Here is a 19,839-nt window from a genome sequence, read left to right on the forward strand (position 1 = left end):
GAGAGTTTCATCCGTTCACATATGAAGCCGTACGATTATAATCCGCAGCTCAGCAACACGGAAAGACTGATACTTGGTTTACTTGCAGACATGCAAATCATGATTTTTGGGGGGTTTAACTGAATTCCAGTGTTTTCATTATTTTGCATTTCCCATAACCAAATATGTTCCATATCGGTGTGTGATCAAGGAAATTTAGTTTCATTCTGAAGATGTAAATTTGTTTTTTGTTTTAAAGATTGAGAATAGTTTGTGTCTCTCTGACATACTTTTGCTCAAACAAACACAGCAGGATGATTATAACATTAATAAATCTAACATCACTAATATTCAGCACAATTCAATGCCTCCACAATAACAGACACAGATCACAGATATTTGTAATTTATTTTAAGAGATTTCAGTAAAGTTGGCCCTTTTTAGGGTCATCATTTAATGTACATACATAATTTTAAACAGTTCTCACTCATCCAGAAATGACTTTTGTCTTTGGTGAAAATTTGATTTCAAATGTATTATTTTGGTTAAAATACAGTTTCCCCTTAAACAGCTGCTCAGATTAAGAAATCAGTCTAAGATAGTCTAAGAGACAAAGACTTAAACTTGAATTATGCTAATTTTAAATATTTTCCACAACATTAATTCTGGATTGAACAATGGTTATGCTGGAGCTTTCTGGATCAGAGAAATTTCCTGCAACATCATTGTGAATGTGGTAGTAATACAGGAAGAGGAAAAACCCTGAAAAAACAAACAAACAAAAATTCGGTAAGAGAAACATGTTTTATCTCATTTAAATGCATTCAATATATCATTAAAGTTGCAGTATGTAATATTGACAGCTAGTGGTTAAACTGGGTATTGCAGTCCAAATTCAAAATATTGGAGAGGGTCTATATCAGGGGTTCTGTCTACATTCAAAGGTCCAAATCAGAATTTTCATTAATGTCAAAAGTCCGGAATTGAGCGATTGATTCAAATCCGTCTCGAATGCGTTTCGGAGGGCAGTAAGGTCTTTTCACGATCACAGAAAATGCATGAAGTGGCCAGGTGTAAACAGCCCCATAGTGGCGTTTGACATTTCTCTTCACAACTCCAACTCCATTTCTCTCGTTACAAATCAAACAGAACGGCTTTGTGCTGGATCTCTGTCCACTCCAATTATAATTAAAAACTCTATTTTCTTGGTCAACTTTTTTTTCCCCTAAAACTGACATCCTCACCCAACCTAACGCTCACTGCGGTGAAGTGTCGCCCGATTACGTCAAACTTCATACGCTCACTGGATGTCATGACAACAATATCATGGAGGAAAACTTTAAATATCTCGCCTTGGCTTTCATTTCGGACCATCTCCAAAAAGACATAAACCCGATTTATACTCAACGATTTATAAAATATATTTTATTTATTTTTATTTAAAAAATTCAGAAAGTAATATTTTTTGTAGGCAATATATTTTCATATGAACTTATAAATAAAATCTGGTATAAGCAGGGTCCGAAATTAACTTTTTGGCTCACCTGCCATGGGGACTGGAAAATGAAAAAATCCACCAGCCAAGCATATTTTTTACTGGCCAAAATAATAAACAACCTTTTTGTGTCACATATACATTAATTTCAGCACATTTAATTGAGATAATAAGGTATTATGTTGAATACAAACATACAAAATTGCCCAGAGCAAAATTTGAATTGTATAATAATAAAAAAATCTATATATTAATTTAAACAGTATCTGGAGACAAACATTTACCTAATGTTACAGAGCCATAGGAAAGCATGGAGCTCTCAATGTCAACATCAGCAGGCCTATTATTTTACTGTATTTACACAATTATTTTGAGGTAAACCAAAAGCTTAACAAAATCTGAGAAATAACCAATACTGGCCCACGTCTGCTAAATAGTCTTTAAAAACTACCTACAAAAACACTAGAGGAGGAAAAACATTTTCACTTAAGGCGGGCTTTTTATGAACGTTTTTACGAGCTCACAGATGATTTTTACACTTGGGAGAAATCAAGTGATGGTCGCGGCTCGCAGTGTGTGAGAGGAATGCCGAGCCGAGCAGCACCTCCCAACCTCCCGAAATGTTTTAAACATGTTAAAAAAATTCAGGGAGTCGGTCCGATTTTCACCAGCGTATAGGCTGTCCCCTATATTTATATATATATATATATATATATATATATATATATATATATATATATATATATATATATATATATATATATATATAAATATCACTCGATTTATATATATAATATAAATATAATATATAAATATAAAATTACGTACGGAAAAATAGAAGTATTCTATTAACCCAAATGTAATGATGCATGTGATTGTTTCTCACCCTGAAACGAGTTCAACACGGTGAAGATGTAATATGAGGGGATGAGCATCGGTCCATAACTGAAGAACGCCACAGCCCACGTCAGGCCGAAGAGCAGGAAGAAACTCAACACCATCATGAGCTGCTTTCTGAACGTCTTTCTCTTGCCGTCAGCCGCTTTAATGTGTCGGGCTTGGACAATCTTAGTGACGATCATGATGAAGATTCCAGTCGTGAAGATGAAGACTAAAGCGTAGTAGCCAATGTTCACTATGTAGTGAATTAAAGGATCTGTAATCCAGCACCTATAATTAGAAGAGAACAGACGATGTTGACATGTTAAAAGCTTCATTATTTCATGCATTTGTGACATCAGAACAACTTACATTCGTGTGGTTTTTCCAGATGTTGCTTTTATAATCACTTCTTTATATCCTCCCAATGAAACAACAGCTACGACTATTGGAGCCGGAAGTGCTGAAAGCACACGGAGACAAGGGTCATTATAGGTAACTAAAAAATATTAAAAATTAAATTAAATACTAAAATAACACTGATGGAGACAAATTATTTTGTTGAGTGCTCAGATGGATCCTTTCAAGAAAAGGACAAAAATACCATAAAAGAATCATGACAGTAGTTCATATGTCTCGTGCACAATATATTTTCTTAAGTGAACACCATAACAGGTGATTTCTCCATATAACTCACTCCAGCCGAACACGGTGATCTTCCTCATGTAGTTTGTGATGGTGATGTTCTGTCTGATGAGCCATAAGTACATATGAAGAGCTTGAATGAAGAACCAGGTGAATGTAGTCAGCATGGAGTAATGCATGAGCAGCGCTATGAAGACACACGCAGCCTTGTCTTCTGTGTTGGCGACGCTCTCGTTTGACAAAAAGGATAAATTTAGGAGAAACAAAGCCACAAACATGTTCATCAAGATCTTCGTGGCCTGATTTGATTTGGCTTTCCTGTTGAAATATAAAAACAATCTTTATTTGTAACATGCAATTATGCCTTTAGCAGATGCTTTTATCCAAAAGAGGAACAAAAGCGATTGGTCAAAGAACTTGAAGTAATCTGTAACATACATAACTATGTTATATTTTAATATACCGTATACCGTACCGTAACAGGAAATGCATGAACAGAGCGACGGCCTGAAAAAACATGGAGATGCCGCAGCCGATAGAAGAGATGAAGCTCAATGATTCCACATACTGCGCTGTGATGTTCGCATTTACATCTGGAGGAGAAATCTGAGAAAACAACAGAAACACACAGATCAGCCGGATGATTTTTAAAACCTATTGTTGCTTGTAAGCAAGAATCATAAATTTACATTTTAAATGCAATTATCTGTTAAGTTTCATTATTGAACTTGTATAAGTTCACTAGCATATATAGACGTGGGCAAAAATACTCTGATATTGATATCTGATAAAGACATGGGGTCTTTAAATGAATCTCTGAGAAGCTTCTCACCATCAGCACTGCAAAGAACGTCAGATGTGAACACGAGCACTTTATGGTGTTATTGTTGATTTTTACTGTCTCACAGCCAGACGTCGTCCATGTAAGATTTCCTTTGAAGAAAAGAGAGAGAGGAATGAAATATATAAAATAAATTAGGTTTGTTGATGGAACTGATCAAAACATCCATAACTACTCGGTTACTATTGTAACCTCAGTTTCCTGAGAGTAGGGAACGAGTATTGCGTAGCTATACACAGTGGGGAAACTCCTTTTCCTCGATTTACTGAAGCTAAAAATGTAAAACGCATTTTGCAGCTGCACAGCTAGCACAGTGAGTGTCTGGCTCACTCATTGGCTGTGTTGCGGCAACTGCACATCCAATGGCGCGGGCCATCGCCTGCAGGGAAGGTATCTCCATATTATAAAACTTCATAAATGTGGAAGGCGAGGACCAGCCAGCCGCATCACAAATATCCTAAATGGGAAACCCAGAGGACCAAGACGAGGCCATGCCTCTAGTCAAATGAGCCTTGATACCTATGGGGCAAACCTGACCCAATGAGGTATATGCATAGATATGGCATCTACTATCCATCTAGACAGTCTTTGCTTAGTGACTGGATAACCCTTAGATCGGCGACCAAAGCAGACAAAAAGCTGTGCCCACAAGAGGAGGTCCCTCGCTAATCACTGACGTGTTGTCTGTGCGGACTAAGACGTGGTGCCCCTTGAGGTTTGACAGAAAAGCTTTGAGGGCAAAACAAACTGCTTTCATTTCCAGACAGTTGATATGTAAGCTCTGCTCCGTGCTCGTCCAGAGGCCTGAAGCAGGCTTGCCCTCGTGCAGCGCTCCCCAACCTTGGTTGGATGCGTCTGTAAAAAACACTTTCCTCCTGCAAACTGAAGATACTGCTGCCATGAGACCGAGAAGTTTCTGAAATTTCTTTAGAGGTGCGCGCTCTCTAGCCCTGAACGAGGCTGCCAGCGTTCGCACAGAGTCTCTCATGTAAGCCGCACTGTCATGTTTACAGAGTCGATAACTGTGCCCAGAAAGACCTCGCTCTGGCTGGGGTTCAGTTTGCTCTTGGTTATTATATTGATATTGAGACCCAGGCATATCAAATGGCCGAGAATCAAATCCCTGTGTGACAGTAGCTCTGCTCTCGACTGTGCCAGCCAATCAGCAAGATAATTCAGCACACGCACTCCCTGATGTCTCAGGGGAGAGAGCGCTGCGTCTATGCACTTCGTGAATGTACGGGGTGCTAAAGGTAAACCGAACGGCAGAACGGTGTATTGATAAGCTTGACCCTCGTAGGCGAATCTCAAGAATGTCCTGTGACGAGGGTTTAACTGAATGTGAAAGTAAGCATCTTTCAGATCCATTGTAACAAACCAATCCCCCGGGCGAATTTGCGCGAGGATATGTTCGGTAGGTAACATTTTGAAAGACCGTCTCAAGAGAGCCTTGTTCAAATGTCTTAAATCTAGTATGGGTCTGAGACCGCCGTCTTTTTTCGGGACTAGAAAATAGCGGCTGTAGAAAACCGATTGTTTTAGTGCAGGGGGGACTAGCTCTATCGCCCCATTTGCTAACAGGTTCTGTATTTTGGATATCACGTTGCTTCTCACCGAAGTCTCGACAACCGCCTGAAACTTTGGAAAAGTCAGTGATACAACTGGGAGATGGCCACCTAGGTAAGGGGGACCTTGAACTCGTGTGTTGTGACCGGCTAGCGCGAGACACGGGCCCTCTCTTTTTAGGATGGGCCGCCTAACACAGGTGGACTGACCGTACAGGCTTTTGCCTGGGTAAAAGTCAGTGATACAACTGGGAGGGGGCCACCTAGTGAAGGGGGACCTTGAACCCGTGTGTTGTGATTGTGAAACATACTATTTTGAGCTTTATTTGTGTCGCCGTGAAAACGTTGTTTGTTTGTAGAGGCGCGCGCAATGCAGCAAGCCTGTTTACAGTAGTAAAATCTCAAGCCGTCTGAGCTGAACAGGGAGCTTTGAGAAGTGTTGTGGGTCTTTTTGAGGGAGGTCCGACTAGCGCGAGACACGAGCCCTCTCTTTTTACCTTTGACGCTAGGAGGACTTTGGTGGCCCAACATCTGGCGCGACGCTGGGTCGCGGGCCCTGGCGCCGGGTAGCGCTCCGCTGGTAGTGACTGGCAGCGGGTATCAGCCGCAGGGCGGAGCTGAGAGATCGGCGGAGCTGGGTGAGGCGCTTGGATGGATGAACCGCTCTAGTTCGCCAGCTAGCAGCGGTGGACGGTCAAAGATGAGCGGCCACAGCCTCTTCGAGGGGCGGCAACAACTCGTAACCCTTTTCCGCCGCGCCGTCCACGGAGAAGAGCGTTGCGGAAACCCAAGAACCCACACGAGCAGACTAAGGGCCTCGCCACGCCTTAGTCAGTTCGTTGTGTAACATTACCTCCGGGAAAAATGGCGCAGGTCTGTGACGAGGGGCCTGCTGGCGACCCGTCAAGAACCAGCCGTCCAGCCGACTTCGAGGGGGCTCCTTGGGCGAGGCCCACTCGAGCTTGAGGTCCGAGACGGCCTTGTCAGGATCCGAAGCATCTCCGCGTCCGAGTTTGACTGAGACGCTGGCGGCAGACAAAAGCGGTGGTGGGGTCAATAGAACCCGGCCATTCCTCCTCAGATGCGGCTGTCGTCGTGTTCGTCGACGGATCCGCCGAAGGAGACAAGGCCCGCCACGTGGGTGGGGGGCGCTGATCTCCCTAGAACAGGACCTGAGAGGGCGCGTTTGAGCAGGAGAAAGCGAGGCAAGCGGGGATGCACGCGGCCAGCATGCGCTCGCTAACTTCCATGTTTTCAGGATGCCGTTGGCTGCGCCGCTTCTTCTTCCTCGGCCGAAGTAAAGCCGGGAAAGGCAAAGCGGGTGAAGCGGCGTCGCCGTTTCGTGAGAGAGTTAGCCGTGTCCGCATCACAGAGATGGGCATGCTCTCACAAGCAGAGCAGCCGCCGGCAGAGAGTGCAGTTTCGGCGTGGTCGACTCCCAGGCATGAGATGCAGCTCGTGTGTCCGTCGGCCTCGTGCAGGTTGGATCCGCACGTGGCACAGGAAGAGCGAGGCATTTGTAACAACGCTTCGTTCCCTAAACAGACAATAACACAGCAGAAAAAAGGATATGCGTAGAACGCCGAATAGCCACAGGTGAACGGCGGCCGGAGAAGACAGCTTCTGGAGAGAAGGCATCGTCAATTGATGCTGCTCGCTGAGGCTGAAAGGGCTTGTTCGAAGGCTTCAGAGGGTTTCAGAGACGTAAAGTTGTCGCTGAAGGAGTAAGATCTGGCTAAAGCCACGCCCCCTTGGCGGGCTCTGACGTAGTTTGCCCGCGCCATTGGATCTGAAGTTGCCGCAGCACAGCCAATGAGTGAGCCAGACACTCACTGTGCTAGCTGTGCAGCTGCAAAATGCGTTTTACATTTTTAGCTTCAGTAAATCGAGGAAAAGGAGTTTCCCCACTGTGTATAGCTACGCAATACTAACTACGCAATACTAAGGGACCGTTCGAAAGGGAAATAAATTTACCTTTGCCATCCCAAGAACTGCAGGACGCCTCACCGACCTGTAAGAACATTTTTAGTTTGCTTTCACAGTGTCTGGTCATTATATATATTAAAAAAGTTTCACAACAAAACCTTCATTACCAGATCTTTCTGTGTAAAGAACATTTCTATATTGTTGGTAAGGTCAGAGATATTTGCCCTCATCGTTATTCCATAAACCTCATTGTTTAAAACAGTATAATTTTTAGTTGCATCCTAAATAAGAAATAGAGCACATAAAGTATAAACATGTGTGAATACAATAGATCAAAAAACATTAGTTAAAAGAATAGTTTTTAACACACAAACGTCTCTTATGCTGTTATATTTTCACTGGAACCGGAAAAGTAGAATTTTTAACTATTTTCAAACAGCAATTCATAGTCGGATAAAAAAATTGGATAAAAAACCACACCATCATAACAGTAATGGTTATGACATAATATACAAATATCCAGCTCTTCTGAGGTCAAGAGAATTCTGTCATGATGGAAAATATATTAGTGTAAATGTGAAAATATAAAAAAAAATTGGGGTGAACTGTCCCATATACATTCCTTAAAATGTTCAAAAAATAATATTTGGAGTACCTTTCCCATGTTTTTGAACCGTAGAACTCCAAGTAACGCACATCCATGGTTTTCTAGTCGTGATTTATTAAAGGCCTCGCTGGGAATCTTTACAGACCAGAGAATGTCTGTATTCAGGCCACTTTGACAGTCAGCAACCTGTGAAAAAAATTGCATAATAAATGAGAAATCATACCATGTTTTATTGTTTCTCAAGTCTTACGTTTATCCTGTTCGGATCTGAAGAGTAACATGTGTCTCTGGTTTCTGTGTTCTCTTCTTGTATGTGAAGAAGACCAATAACATCCCCCATTACAATCCGGGCGTTGCTTATATTGTTGTGTTCCATCTCTTCCATCTTAGACTTCAGAGTGTCCAAAGAGTCTCTGCAAAATTTTAAAAATCACTCTGTATTCTGTAATGAGATGTTTAATTGTAAAAGTCACTGGTAACCACACACTTACGATGCTTTTGAGGAATCAATACCTCCATCCTTGTTTTTTAGACCATCTGTAGTTAGATTGTATGTTATCTTGGGCTCTGTGAAACTTGTAGTTGGATTGTTAGATGTCTCAGATGATGTGAAACTGGTAGTTAGATTGTTAGTTGTCTCAGATGACGTGAAACTGTTAGTTGGATTTTTAGTTGTCCCAGATTGTGTGATGCTGGTAGTTGGATTGTTAGTTGTCCCAGATTGTGTGAAACTGTTAGTTGGATTTTTAATTGTCTCAGATGACGTGAAACTGGTAGTTTGATTGTTAGATGTCTCAGATGGTGTGAAACTGGTTTTTGGATTGTTAGTTGTCCCAGATGGTGTGAAACTGGTAGTTGGATTGTTAGTTGTCTCAGATGACGTGAAACTGGTAGTTTGATTGTTAGATGTCTCAGATGGTGTGAAACTGGAAGTTGGATTGTTAGTTGTCCTAGATGATGTGAAACTGGTAGTTTGATTGTTAGTTGTCTCAGATGATATGAAACTGGTAGTTGGATTGTTAGTTGTCTCAGATTGTGTGATGCTGGTAGTTAGATTGTTAGTTGTCCCAGATGATGTGAAACTGGTAGTTGGATTGTTAGTTGTCCCAGATTGTGTGATGCTGGTAGTTGGATTGTTAGTTGTCCCAGATTGTGTGACGCTGGTTGCTGGATTGTTAGTTGTCCCAGATGATGTGAAACTAGTTGTTGGATTGTTAGTTGTCCCAGATTGTGTGAAACTGGTTTTTGGATTGTTAGTTGTCTCAGATGATATGAAACTGGTAGTTGGATTGTTAGTTGTCCCAGATTGTGTGATGCTGGTAGTTAGATTGTTAGTTGTCCCAGATGATGTGAAACTGGTAGTTGGATTGTTAGTTGTCTCAGATGATGTGAAACTGGTAGTTGGATTGTTAGTTGTCTCAGATGACGTGAAACTGGTAGTTTGATTGTTAGATGTCCCAGATGATGTGAAACTGGTAGTTGGATTGTTAGTTGTCCCAGATTGTGTGATGCTGGTAGTTGGATTGTTAGTTGTCCCAGATTGTGTGACGCTGGTTGCTGGATTGTTAGTTGTCCCAGATGATGTGAAACTAGTAGTTGGATTATTAGTTGTCCCAGATTGTGTGAAACTGGTTGTTGGATTGTTAGTTGTCTCAGATTTTGTGACGCTGGTAGTTGGATTGTTAGTTGTCCCAGATTGTGTGACGCTGGTTGCTGGATTGTTAGTTGTCCCAGATGATGTGAAACTAGTTGTTGGATTGTTAGTTGTCCCAGATTGTGTGAAACTGGTTGTTGGATTGTTAGTTGTCTCAGATTTTGTGACGCTGGTAGTTGGATTGTTAGTTGTCCCAGATTGTGTGACGCTGGTTGTTGGATTGTTAGTTGTCTCAGATTGTGTGACGCTGGTTGCTGGATTGTTAGTTGTCCCAGATGATGTGAAACTAGTTGTTGGATTGTTAGTTGTCCCAGATGGTGTGAAACTGGTTGTTGGATTGTTAGTTGTCTCAGATTTTGTGACGCTGGTAGTTGGATTGTTAGTTGTCCCAGATTGTGTGACGCTGGTTGTTGGATTGTTAGTTGTCTCAGATTTTGTGACGCTGGTAGTTTGATTGTTAGTTGTCCCAGATTGTGTGAAACTGGTTGTTGGATTGTTAGTTGTCTCAGATGGTGTGAAACTGGTTGTTGGATTGTTAGTTGTCTCAGATTTTGTGACGCTGGTAGTTTGATTGTTAGTTGTCCCAGATTGTGTGAAACTGGTTGTTGGATTGTTAGTTGTCTCAGATGGTGTGAAACTGGTAGTTTGATTGTTAGATGTCTCAGATATTGTGAAACTGGTAGTTGAATTGTTAGTTGTCTCAGATGATGTGAAACTGGTAGTTGGATTGTTAGTTGGCTCAGAAAGTTTTAAAATGTTAGATGGATTGTCAGTTTGATTGTTTGTTGGATTGTTAGTTGTCTCAGATTGTGTGAAACTGGTAGTTGGATTGTTAGATGTCCCAGATGGTGTGAAGCTGATTGTTGGATTGTTAGTTGTCCCAGATTGTGTGAAATTGGTTGTTGGATTGTTAGTTGTCCCAGATTGTGTGACGCTGGTTGTTGGATTGTTAGTTGTCCCAGATGATGTGAAACTAGTAGTTGGATTGTTAGTTGTCTCAGATAGTGTGAAAATGGTAGTTGGATTGTTAGTTGTCCCAGATTGTGTAATGCTGGTAGTTGAATTGTTAGTTGTCTCAGATGATGTGAAACTGGTTGTTGATTTATTAGTTGTCTCAGATGGTGTGAAACTGGCAGTTGGATTGTTAGTTGTCTCAGATAGTGTGAAGCTGATTGTTGGATTGTTAGTTGTCTCAGATAGTGTAAAATTAGTAGTTGGATTGTTAGATGTCTCAGACTGTGTGAAACTGGTTTTTAGATTGTTAGTTGTCTCAGAGAGTGTAAAACTGTTAGTTGGATTGTTAGATGTCTCAGATGGTGTGAAACTGGTTTTTGGATTGTTAGTTGTCCCAGATTGTGTGAAGCTGGATGTTGGATTGGTAGTTGTCTCAGATTGTGTGAAACTGCTAATTGGATTGTTCGTTGTCTCAGATGGTTTGAAACTCTGAGATGGATTGTTAGTTGGATTGTTAGTTGTCTCAGATTGTGTGACACTGGTTGTTGGATTGTTAGTTGTCCCAGATTGTGTGAAACTGGTTGTTGGATTGTTAGTTGTCTCAGATGGTGTGAAACTGGTAGTTGGATTGTTAGATGTCTCAGATTTTGTGAAACTGGTAGTTGGATTGTTAGATGTCTCAGATTTTGTGAAACTGGTAGTTGGATTGTTAGATGTCTCAGATGGTGTGAAACTGTTAGTTTGATTGTTAGTTGTCTCAGATGGTGTGAAACTGGTAGTTAGATTGTTAGATGTCTCAGATGGTGTGAAACTGGTAGTTTGATTGTTAGATGTCTCAGATGGTGTGAAACTGGTAGTTTGATTGTTAGATGTCTCAGATGGTGTGAAACTGGTAGTTTGATTGTTAGATGTCTCAGATGGTGTGAAACTGGTAGTTTGATTGTTAGATGTCTCAGATTTTGTGAAACTGGTAGTTTGATTGTTAGATGTCTCAGATGGTGTGAAACTGGTAGTTTGATTGTTAGATGTCTCAGATTTTGAGAAACTGGTAGTTGGATTGTTAGATGTCTCAGATGGTGTGAAACTGGTAGTTTGATTGTTAGATGTCTCAGATGGTGTGAAACTGGTAGTTTGATTGTTAGATGTCTCAGATGGTGTGAAACTGGTAGTTTGATTGTTAGATGTCTCAGATGGTGTGAAACTGGTAGTTTGATTGTTAGATGTCTCAGATTTTGAGAAACTGGTAGTTGGATTGTTAGATGTCTCAGATGGTGTGAAACTGGTAGTTTGATTGTTAGATGTCTCAGATGGTGTGAAACTGGTAGTTTGATTGTTAGATGTCTCAGATGGTGTGAAACTGGTAGTTGGATTGTTAGATGTCTCAGATGGTGTGAAACTGGTAGTTTGATTGTTAGATGTCTCAGATTTTGTGAAACTGGTAGTTGGATTGTTAGATGTCTCAGATGGTGTGAAACTGGTAGATTGATTGTTAAATGTCTCAGATTGTGTGAAACTGGTAGTTTGATTGTTAGTTGTCTCAGATGATGTGAAACTGGTAGTTTGATTGTTAGATGTCTCAGATTTTGTGAAACTGGAAGTTGGAATGTTAGATGTCTCAGATGGTGTGAAACTGGTAGTTTGATTGTTAGATGTCTCAGATGGTGTGAAACTGGTAGTTTGATTGTTAGATGTCTCAGATGGTGTGAAACTGGTAGTTTGATTGTTAGATGTCTCAGATTTTGAGAAACTGGTAGTTTGATTGTTAGTTGTCTCAGATGGTGTGAAACTGGTAGTTTGATTGTTAGATGTCTCAGATGGTGTGAAACTGGTAGTTTGATTGTTAGATGTCTCAGATGGTGTGAAACTGGTAGTTTGATTGTTAGATGTCTCAGATTTTGAGAAACTGGTAGTTTGATTGTTAGTTGTCTCAGATGATGTGAAACTGGTAGTTTGATTGTTAGTTGTCTCAGATGGTGTGAAACTGGTAGTTTGATTGTTAGATGTCTCAGATGGTGTGAAACTGGTAGTTTGATTGTTAGATGTCTCAGATGGTGTGAAACTGGTAGTTTGATTGTTAGATGTGTCAGATGGTGTGAAACTGGTAGTTTGATTGTTAGATGTCTCAGATTTTGAGAAACTGGTAGTTTGATTGTTAGATGTCTCAGATGGTGTGAAACTGGTAGTTTGATTGTTAGATGTCTCAGATGGTGTGAAACTGATAGTTGGATTGTTAGATGTCTCAGATGGTGTGAAACTGGTAGTTTGATTGTTAGATGTCTCAGATGGTGTGAAACTGGTAGTTTGATTGTTAGATGTCTCAGATGGTGTGAAACTGGTAGTTTGATTGTTAGATGTCTCAGATTTTGTGAAACTGGAAGTTGGAATGTTAGATGTCTCAGATGGTGTGAAACTGGTAGTTTGATTGTTAGATGTCTCAGATGGTGTGAAACTGGTAGTTTGATTGTTAGATGTCTCAGATGGTGTGAAACTGGTAGTTTGATTGTTAGATGTCTCAGATTTTGAGAAACTGGTAGTTTGATTGTTAGATGTCTCAGATGGTGTGAAACTGGTAGTTTGATTGTTAGATGTCTCAGATGGTGTGAAACTGATAGTTGGATTGTTAGATGTCTCAGATGGTGTGAAACTGGTAGTTTGATTGTTAGATGTCTCAGATGGTGTGAAACTGGTAGTTTGATTGTTAGATGTCTCAGATGGTGTGAAACTGGTAGTTTGATTGTTAGATGTCTCAGATTTTGTGAAACTGGAAGTTGGAATGTTAGATGTCTCAGATGGTGTGAAACTGGTAGTTTGATTGTTAGATGTCTCAGATGGTGTGAAACTGGTAGTTTGATTGTTAGATGTCTCAGATGGTGTGAAACTGGTAGTTTGATTGTTAGATGTCTCAGATTTTGAGAAACTGGTAGTTTGATTGTTAGATGTCTCAGATGGTGTGAAACTGGTAGTTTGATTGTTAGATGTCTCAGATGGTGTGAAACTGGTAGTTGGATTGTTAGATGTCTCAGATGGTGTGAAACTGGTAGTTTGATTGTTAGATGTCTCAGATGGTGTGAAACTGGTAGTTTGATTGTTAGATGTCTCAGATGGTGTGAAACTGGTAGTTTGATTGTTAGATGTCTCAGATTTTGTGAAACTGGTAGTTGGATTGTTAGATGTCTCAGATGGTTTGAAACTGGTAGTTTGATTGTTAGATGTCTCAGATGGTGTGAAACTGGTAGTTTGATTGTTAGATGTCTCAGATTTTGTGAAACTGGTAGTTTGATTGTTAGTTGTCTCAGATGGTGTGAAACTGGTAGTTTGATTGTTAGTTGTCTCAGATGGTTTGAAACTGGTAGTTTGATTGTTAGATGTCTCAGATGGTTTGAAACTGGTAGTTTGATTGTTAGTTGTCTCAGATGGTTTGAAACTGGTAGTTTGATTGTTAGTTGTCTCAGATGGTTTGAAACTGGTAGTTTGATTGTTAGTTGTCTCAGATGGTGTGAAACTGGTAGTTGGATTGTTAGTTGTCTCAGATGGTGTGAAACTGGTAGTTGGATTGTTAGTTGTCTCAGATGGTGTGAAACTGGTAGTTTGATTGTTAGTTGTCTCAGATGGTGTGAAACTGGTAGTTTGATTGTTAGATGTCTCAGATGGTGTGAAACTGGTAGTTTGATTGTTAGTTGTCTCAGATGGTGTGAAACTGGTAGTTTGATTGTTAGATGTCTCAGATGGTGTGAAACTGGTAGTTTGATTGTTAAATGTCTCAGATGGTGTGAAACTGGTAGTTTGATTGTTAGTTGTCTCAGATGGTTTGAAACTGGTAGTTTGATTGTTAGTTGACTCAGATGATGTGAAACTGGTAGTTTGATTGTTAGTTGTCTCAGATGGTTTGAAACTGGTAGTTTGATTGTTAGATATCTCAGATGGTGTGAAACTGGTAGGTGGGTTGTTAGATGTCTCAAATGGTGTGAAACTGGTAGTTTGATTGTTAGTTGTCTCAGATGGTGTGAAACTGGTAGTTTGATTGTTAGATGTCTCAGATTTCGTGAAACTGTTAGTTTGATGGTTAGATGTCTCAGATGGTGTGAAACTGTTAGTTTGATGGTTAGATGTCTCAGATGGTGTGAAACTGGTAGGTGGATTGTTAGATGTCTCAGATGGTGTGAAACTGGTAGTTTGATTGTTAGTTGTCTCAGATGGTGTGAAACTGGTAGTTTGATGGTTAGATGTCTCAGATGGTTTGAAACTGTTAGTTTGATGGTTAGATGTGTCAGATGGTTTGAAACTGGTAGTTTGATTGTTAGATGTCTCAGATTTCGTGAAACTTTTAGTTTGATGGTTAGATGTCTCAGATGGTGTAAAACTGTTAGTTTGATGGTTAGATGTCTCAGATGGTTTGAAACTGGTAGTTTGATTGTTAGATGTCTCAGATGGTTTGAAACTGGTAGTTTGATTGTTAGATGTCTCAGATGGTTTGAAACTGGTAGTTTGATTGTTAGATGTCTCAGATGGTGTGAAACTGGTAGTTGGATTGTTAGATGTCTCAGATGGTTTGAAACTGGTAGTTTGATTGTTAGATGTCTCAGATGGTTTGAAACTGGTAGTTTGATTGTTAGATGTCTCAGATGGTGTGAAACTGGTAGTTTGATTGTTAAATGTCTCAGATGGTGTGAAACTGGTAGTTTGATTGTTAGTTGTCTCAGATGGTTTGAAACTGGTAGTTTGATTGTTAGATGTCTCAGATTTCGTGAAACTGTTAGTTTGATGGTTAGATGTCTCAGATGGTGTGAAACTGTTAGTTTGATTGTTAGATGTCTCAGATGGTGTGAAACTGGTAGGTGGATTGTTAAATGTCTCAGATGGTGTGAAACTGGTAGTTGGATTGTTAGATGTCTCAGATGGTTTGAAACTGGTAGTTTGATTGTTAGATGTCTCAGATGGTGTGAAACTGGTAGTTTGATTGTTAGATGTCTCAGATGGTGTGAAACTGGTAGTTTGATTGTTAAATGTCTCAGATGGTGTGAAACTGGTAGTTTGATTGTTAGTTGTCTCAGATGGTTTGAAACTGGTAGTTTGATTGTTAGATGTCTCAGATTTCGTGAAACTGTTAGTTTGATGGTTAGATGTCTCAGATGGTGTGAAACTGTTAGTTTGATGGTTAGATGTCTCAGATGGTTTGAAACTGGTAGTTTGATTGTTAGATGTCTCAGATGGTTTGAAACTGTTAGTTTGATGGTTAGATGTCTCAGATTTCGTGAAACTGTTAGTTTGATGGTTAGATGTCTCAGATGGTGTGAAACTGTTAGTTTGATGGTTAGATGTCTCAGATGGTTTGAAACTGGTAGTTTGATTGTTAGATGTCTCAGATGGTGTGAAACTGGTAGTTTGATTGTTAGTTGTCTCAGATGGTATGAAACTGGTAGTTTGATTGTTAGATGTCTCAGATTTCGTGAAACTGTTAGTTTGATGGTTAGATGTCTCAGATGGTGTGAAACTGTTAGTTTGATGGTTAGATGTCTCAGATGGTTTGAAACTGGTAGTTTGATTGTTAGATGTCTCAGATGGTGTGATGCTGGTAGTTTGATTGTTAGTTGTCTCAGATGATGTGAAACTGGTAGTTTGATTGTTAGATGTCTCAGATTTTGTGAAACTGGTAGTTGGATTGTTAGATGTCTCAGATGGTGTGAAACTGGTAGTTGGATTGTTAGATGTCTCAGATGGTGTGAAACTGGTAGTTTGATTGTTAAATGTCTCAGATTGTGTGAAACTGGTAGTTTGATTGTTAGTTGTCTCAGATCGTTTGAAACTGGTAGTTTGATTGTTAGTTGTCTCAGATGATGTGAAACTGGTAGTTTGATTGTTAGTTGTCTCAGATGGTTTGAAACTGGTAGTTTGATTGTTAGTTGTCTCAGATGGTGTGAAACTGGTAGTTGGATTGTTAGTTGTCTCAGATGGTGTGAAACTGGTAGTTGGATTGTTAGTTGTCTCAGATGGTGTGAAACTGGTAGTTTGATTGTTAAATGTCTCAGATGGTGTGAAACTGGTAGTTTGATTGTTAGTTGTCTCAGATGGTGTGAAACTGGTAGTTTGATTGTTAGATGTCTCAGATGGTGTGAAACTGGTAGTTTGATTGTTAGATGTCTCAGATGGTGTGAAACTGGTAGTTTGATTGTTAGATGTCTCAGATGGTGTGAAACTGGTAGTTTGATTGTTAAATGTCTCAGATTGTGTGAAACTGGTAGTTTGATTGTTAGTTGTCTCAGATGGTTTGAAACTGGTAGTTTGATTGTTAGTTGTCTCAGATGATGTGAAACTGGTAGTTTGATTGTTAGTTGTCTCAGATGGTTTGAAACTGGTAGTTTGATTGTTAGTTGTCTCAGATGGTGTGAGACTGGTAGTTGGATTGTTAGTTGTCTCAGATGGTTTGAAACTGGTAGTTTGATTGTTAGATGTCTCAGATGATGTGAAACTGGTAGTTTGATTGTTAGATGTCTCAGATGGTGTGAAACTGGTAGTTTGATTGTTAGTTGTCTCAGATTTTGTGAAACTGGTAGTTTGATTGTTAGATGTGTCATATGGTGTGAAACTGGTAGTTTGATTGTTAGTTGTCTCAGATTGTGTGAAACTGGTAGTTTGATTGTTAGATGTCTCAGATTTTGTGAAACTGGTAGTTTGATGGTTAGATGTCTCAGATGGTGTGAAACTGGTAGTTTGATTGTTAGATGTCTCAGATGGTGTGAAACTGGTAGTTTGATTGTTAGTTGTCTCAGATGGTGTGAAACTGGTAGTTGGATTGTTAGATGTCTCAGATGGTTTGAAACTGGTAGTTTGATTGTTAGATGTCTCAGATGGTGTGAAACTGGTAGTTTGATTGTTAGTTGTCTCAGATGGTGTGAAACTGGTAGTTTGATTGTTAGATGTCTCAGATGGTTTGAAACTGGTAGTTTGATTGTTAGATGTCTCAGATGGTTTGAAACTGGTAGTTTGATTGTTAGATGTCTCAGATGGTGTGAAACTGGTAGTTGGATTGTTAGATGTCTCAGATGGTTTGAAACTGGTAGTTTGATTGTTAGATGTCTCAGATGGTTTGAAACTGGTAGTTTGATTGTTAGTTGTCTCAGATGGTGTGAAACTGGTAGTTTGATTGTTAGTTGTCTCAGATGGTGTGAAACTGGTAGTTGGATTGTTAGATGTCTCAGATGGTGTGAAACTGGTAGTTGGATTGTTAGATGTCTCAGATGGTTTGAAACTGGTAGTTTGATTGTTAGATGTCTCAGATGGTGTGAAACTGGTAGTTTGATTGTTAGATGTCTCAGATTTTGTGAAACTGGTAGTTTGATTGTTAGATGTCTCAGATGGTGTGAAACTTGTAGTTGGATTGTTAGTTGTCTCAGTTGGTTTGAAACTGGTAGTTTGATTGTTAGATGTCTCAGATTTTGTGAAACTGGTAGTTGGATTGTTAGATGTCTCAGATGGTTTGAAACTGGTAGTTGGATTGTTAGATGTCTCAGATTTTGTGAAACTGGTAGTTGGATTGTTAGATGTCTCAGATGGTTTGAAACTGGTAGTTGGATTCTTAGATGTCTCAGATGGTTTGAAACTGGTAGTTTGATTGTTAGATGTCTCAGATTTTGTGAAACTGGTAGTTGGATTGTTAGATGTCTCAGATGGTTTGAACCTGGTAGTTTGATTGTTAGATGTCTCAGATGGTGTGAAACTGGTAGTTTGATTGTTAGATGTCTCAGATGGTGTGAAACTGGTAGTTTGATTGTTAGATGTCTCAGATGGTTTGAAACTGGTAGTTTGATTGTTAGATGTCTCAGATGGTGTGAAACTGGTAGTTTGATTGTTAGATGTCTCAGATTGTGTGAAACTGGTAGTTTGATTGTTAGATGTGTCAGATGGTGTGAAACTGGTAGTTTGATTGTTAGTTGTCTCAGATGGTGTGAAACTGGTAGTTTGATTGTTAGATGTCTCAGATGGTGTGAAACTGGATGTTGGATTTTTAGTTGTCTCAGATGGTGTATAACTAGTAGTTGGATTGTTAGTTGTCTCAGATGGTGTGAAACTGGTACTTGGATCAATAAAACCATCCTTGTTTTTTAGATCATCTGTGGTTAGATTGTTAAATATCTTGTCTGCTGTGAAACTGGATGTTGGATTGTTAGATGTCTCAGATGGTGTGAAACTGGTAGTTGGATTGTTAGACGTCTCAGATGGTTTGAAACTGGTAGTTTGATTGTTAGATGTCTCAGATTTTGTGAAACTGGTAGTTTGATTGTTAGTTGTCTCAGATTTTGTGAAACTGGTAGTTTGATTGTTAGATGTCTCAGATGGTGTGAAACTGGTAGTTTGATTGTTAGTTGTCTCAGATGGTGTGAAACTGGTAGTTTGATTGTTAGTTGTCTCAGATTTTGTGAAACTGGTAGTTGGATTGTTAGATGTCTCAGATGGTTTGAAACTGGTAGTTTGATTGTTAGATGTCTCAGATGGTTTGAAACTGGTAGTTTGATTGTTAGATGTCTCAGATTTTGTGAAACTGGTAGTTTGATTGTTAGATGTCTCAGATGGTTTGAAACTGGTAGTTTGATTGTTAGATGTCTCAGATGGTTTGAAACTGGTAGTTTGATTGTTAGTTGTCTCAGATTGTGTGAAACTGGTAGTTTGATTGTTAGATGTGTCAGATGGTGTGAAACTGGTAGTTTGATTGTTAGTTGTCTCAGATGGTGTGAAACTGGTAGTTTGATTGTTAGATGTCTCAGATGGTGTGAAACTGGTAGTTTGATTGTTAGATGTCTCAGATGGTGTGAAACTGGATGTTGGATTTTTAGTTGTCTCAGATGGTGTATAACTAGTAGTTGGATTGTTAGTTGTCTCAGATGGTGTGAAACTGGTACTTGGATCAATAAAACCATCCTTGTTTTTTAGATCATCTGTGGTTAGATTGTTAAATATCTTGTCTGCTGTGAAACTGGATGTTGGATTGTTAGATGTCTCAGATGGTTTGAAACTGGTAGTTGGATTGTTAGACGTCTCAGATGGTGTGAAACTGGTAGTTGGATTGTTAGACGTCTCAGATGGTTTGAAACTGGTAGTTTGATTGTTAGATGTCTCAGATGGTTTGAAACTGGTAGTTTGATTGTTAGTTGTCTCAGATTGTGTGAAACTGGTAGTTTGATTGTTAGATGTGTCAGATGGTGTGAAACTGGTAGTTTGATTGTTAGATGTCTCAGATGGTGTGAAACTGGATGTTGGATTTTTAGTTGTCTCAGATGGTGTATAACTAGTAGTTGGATT

General features: G+C 39.7%; 1 protein-coding gene and 1 long non-coding RNA gene across 2 annotated transcripts in view; one reads left to right on the top strand and one right to left on the bottom strand.

Annotated features, from left to right (window-relative positions):
• LOC307009880 overlaps positions 1-19,839 on the top strand; it is a 184,651-nt gene that overhangs the window by 104,903 nt on the left and 59,909 nt on the right. The gene's annotated exons all lie outside the window — the stretch shown is intronic.
• On the bottom strand, positions 370-9,172 carry LOC307009864 (adhesion G-protein coupled receptor G6-like). The gene is made up of 11 exons (XM_079634045.1): positions 8,429-9,172; positions 8,188-8,350; positions 7,986-8,123; positions 7,498-7,611; positions 7,379-7,415; positions 3,831-3,931; positions 3,474-3,604; positions 3,051-3,316; positions 2,726-2,816; positions 2,361-2,644; positions 370-741 (listed from the first exon to the last, which is right to left on the bottom strand). The coding sequence occupies exons 2-11, from the start codon at positions 8,320-8,322 to the stop codon at positions 620-622; spliced, it is 1,419 nt and encodes a 472-aa protein (XP_079490171.1). The 5' UTR covers positions 8,323-8,350; positions 8,429-9,172; the 3' UTR covers positions 370-619.

Source organism: Phoxinus phoxinus (assembly GCF_949152265.1).
Source record: "Phoxinus phoxinus genome assembly, chromosome: 13".
Lineage (NCBI taxonomy): Eukaryota > Metazoa > Chordata > Actinopteri > Cypriniformes > Leuciscidae > Phoxinus > Phoxinus phoxinus.

Excerpts from the sequence above, each read along its gene's own strand:
- LOC307009864 (XM_079634045.1), bottom strand. The coding sequence starts at position 8,322 with ATGGAAGAGATGGAACACAACAATATAAGCAACGCCCGGATTGTAATG. Across the intron at positions 8,124-8,187 it reads CAGATCCGAACAGGATAAAC|GTTGCTGACTGTCAAAGTGG; the intron begins GTAAGACTTGAG and ends TTTTTTTCACAG. Across the intron at positions 3,932-7,378 it reads CAGTTCTTGGGATGGCAAAG|GAAATCTTACATGGACGACG; the intron begins GTAAATTTATTT and ends TTTTCTTCAAAG.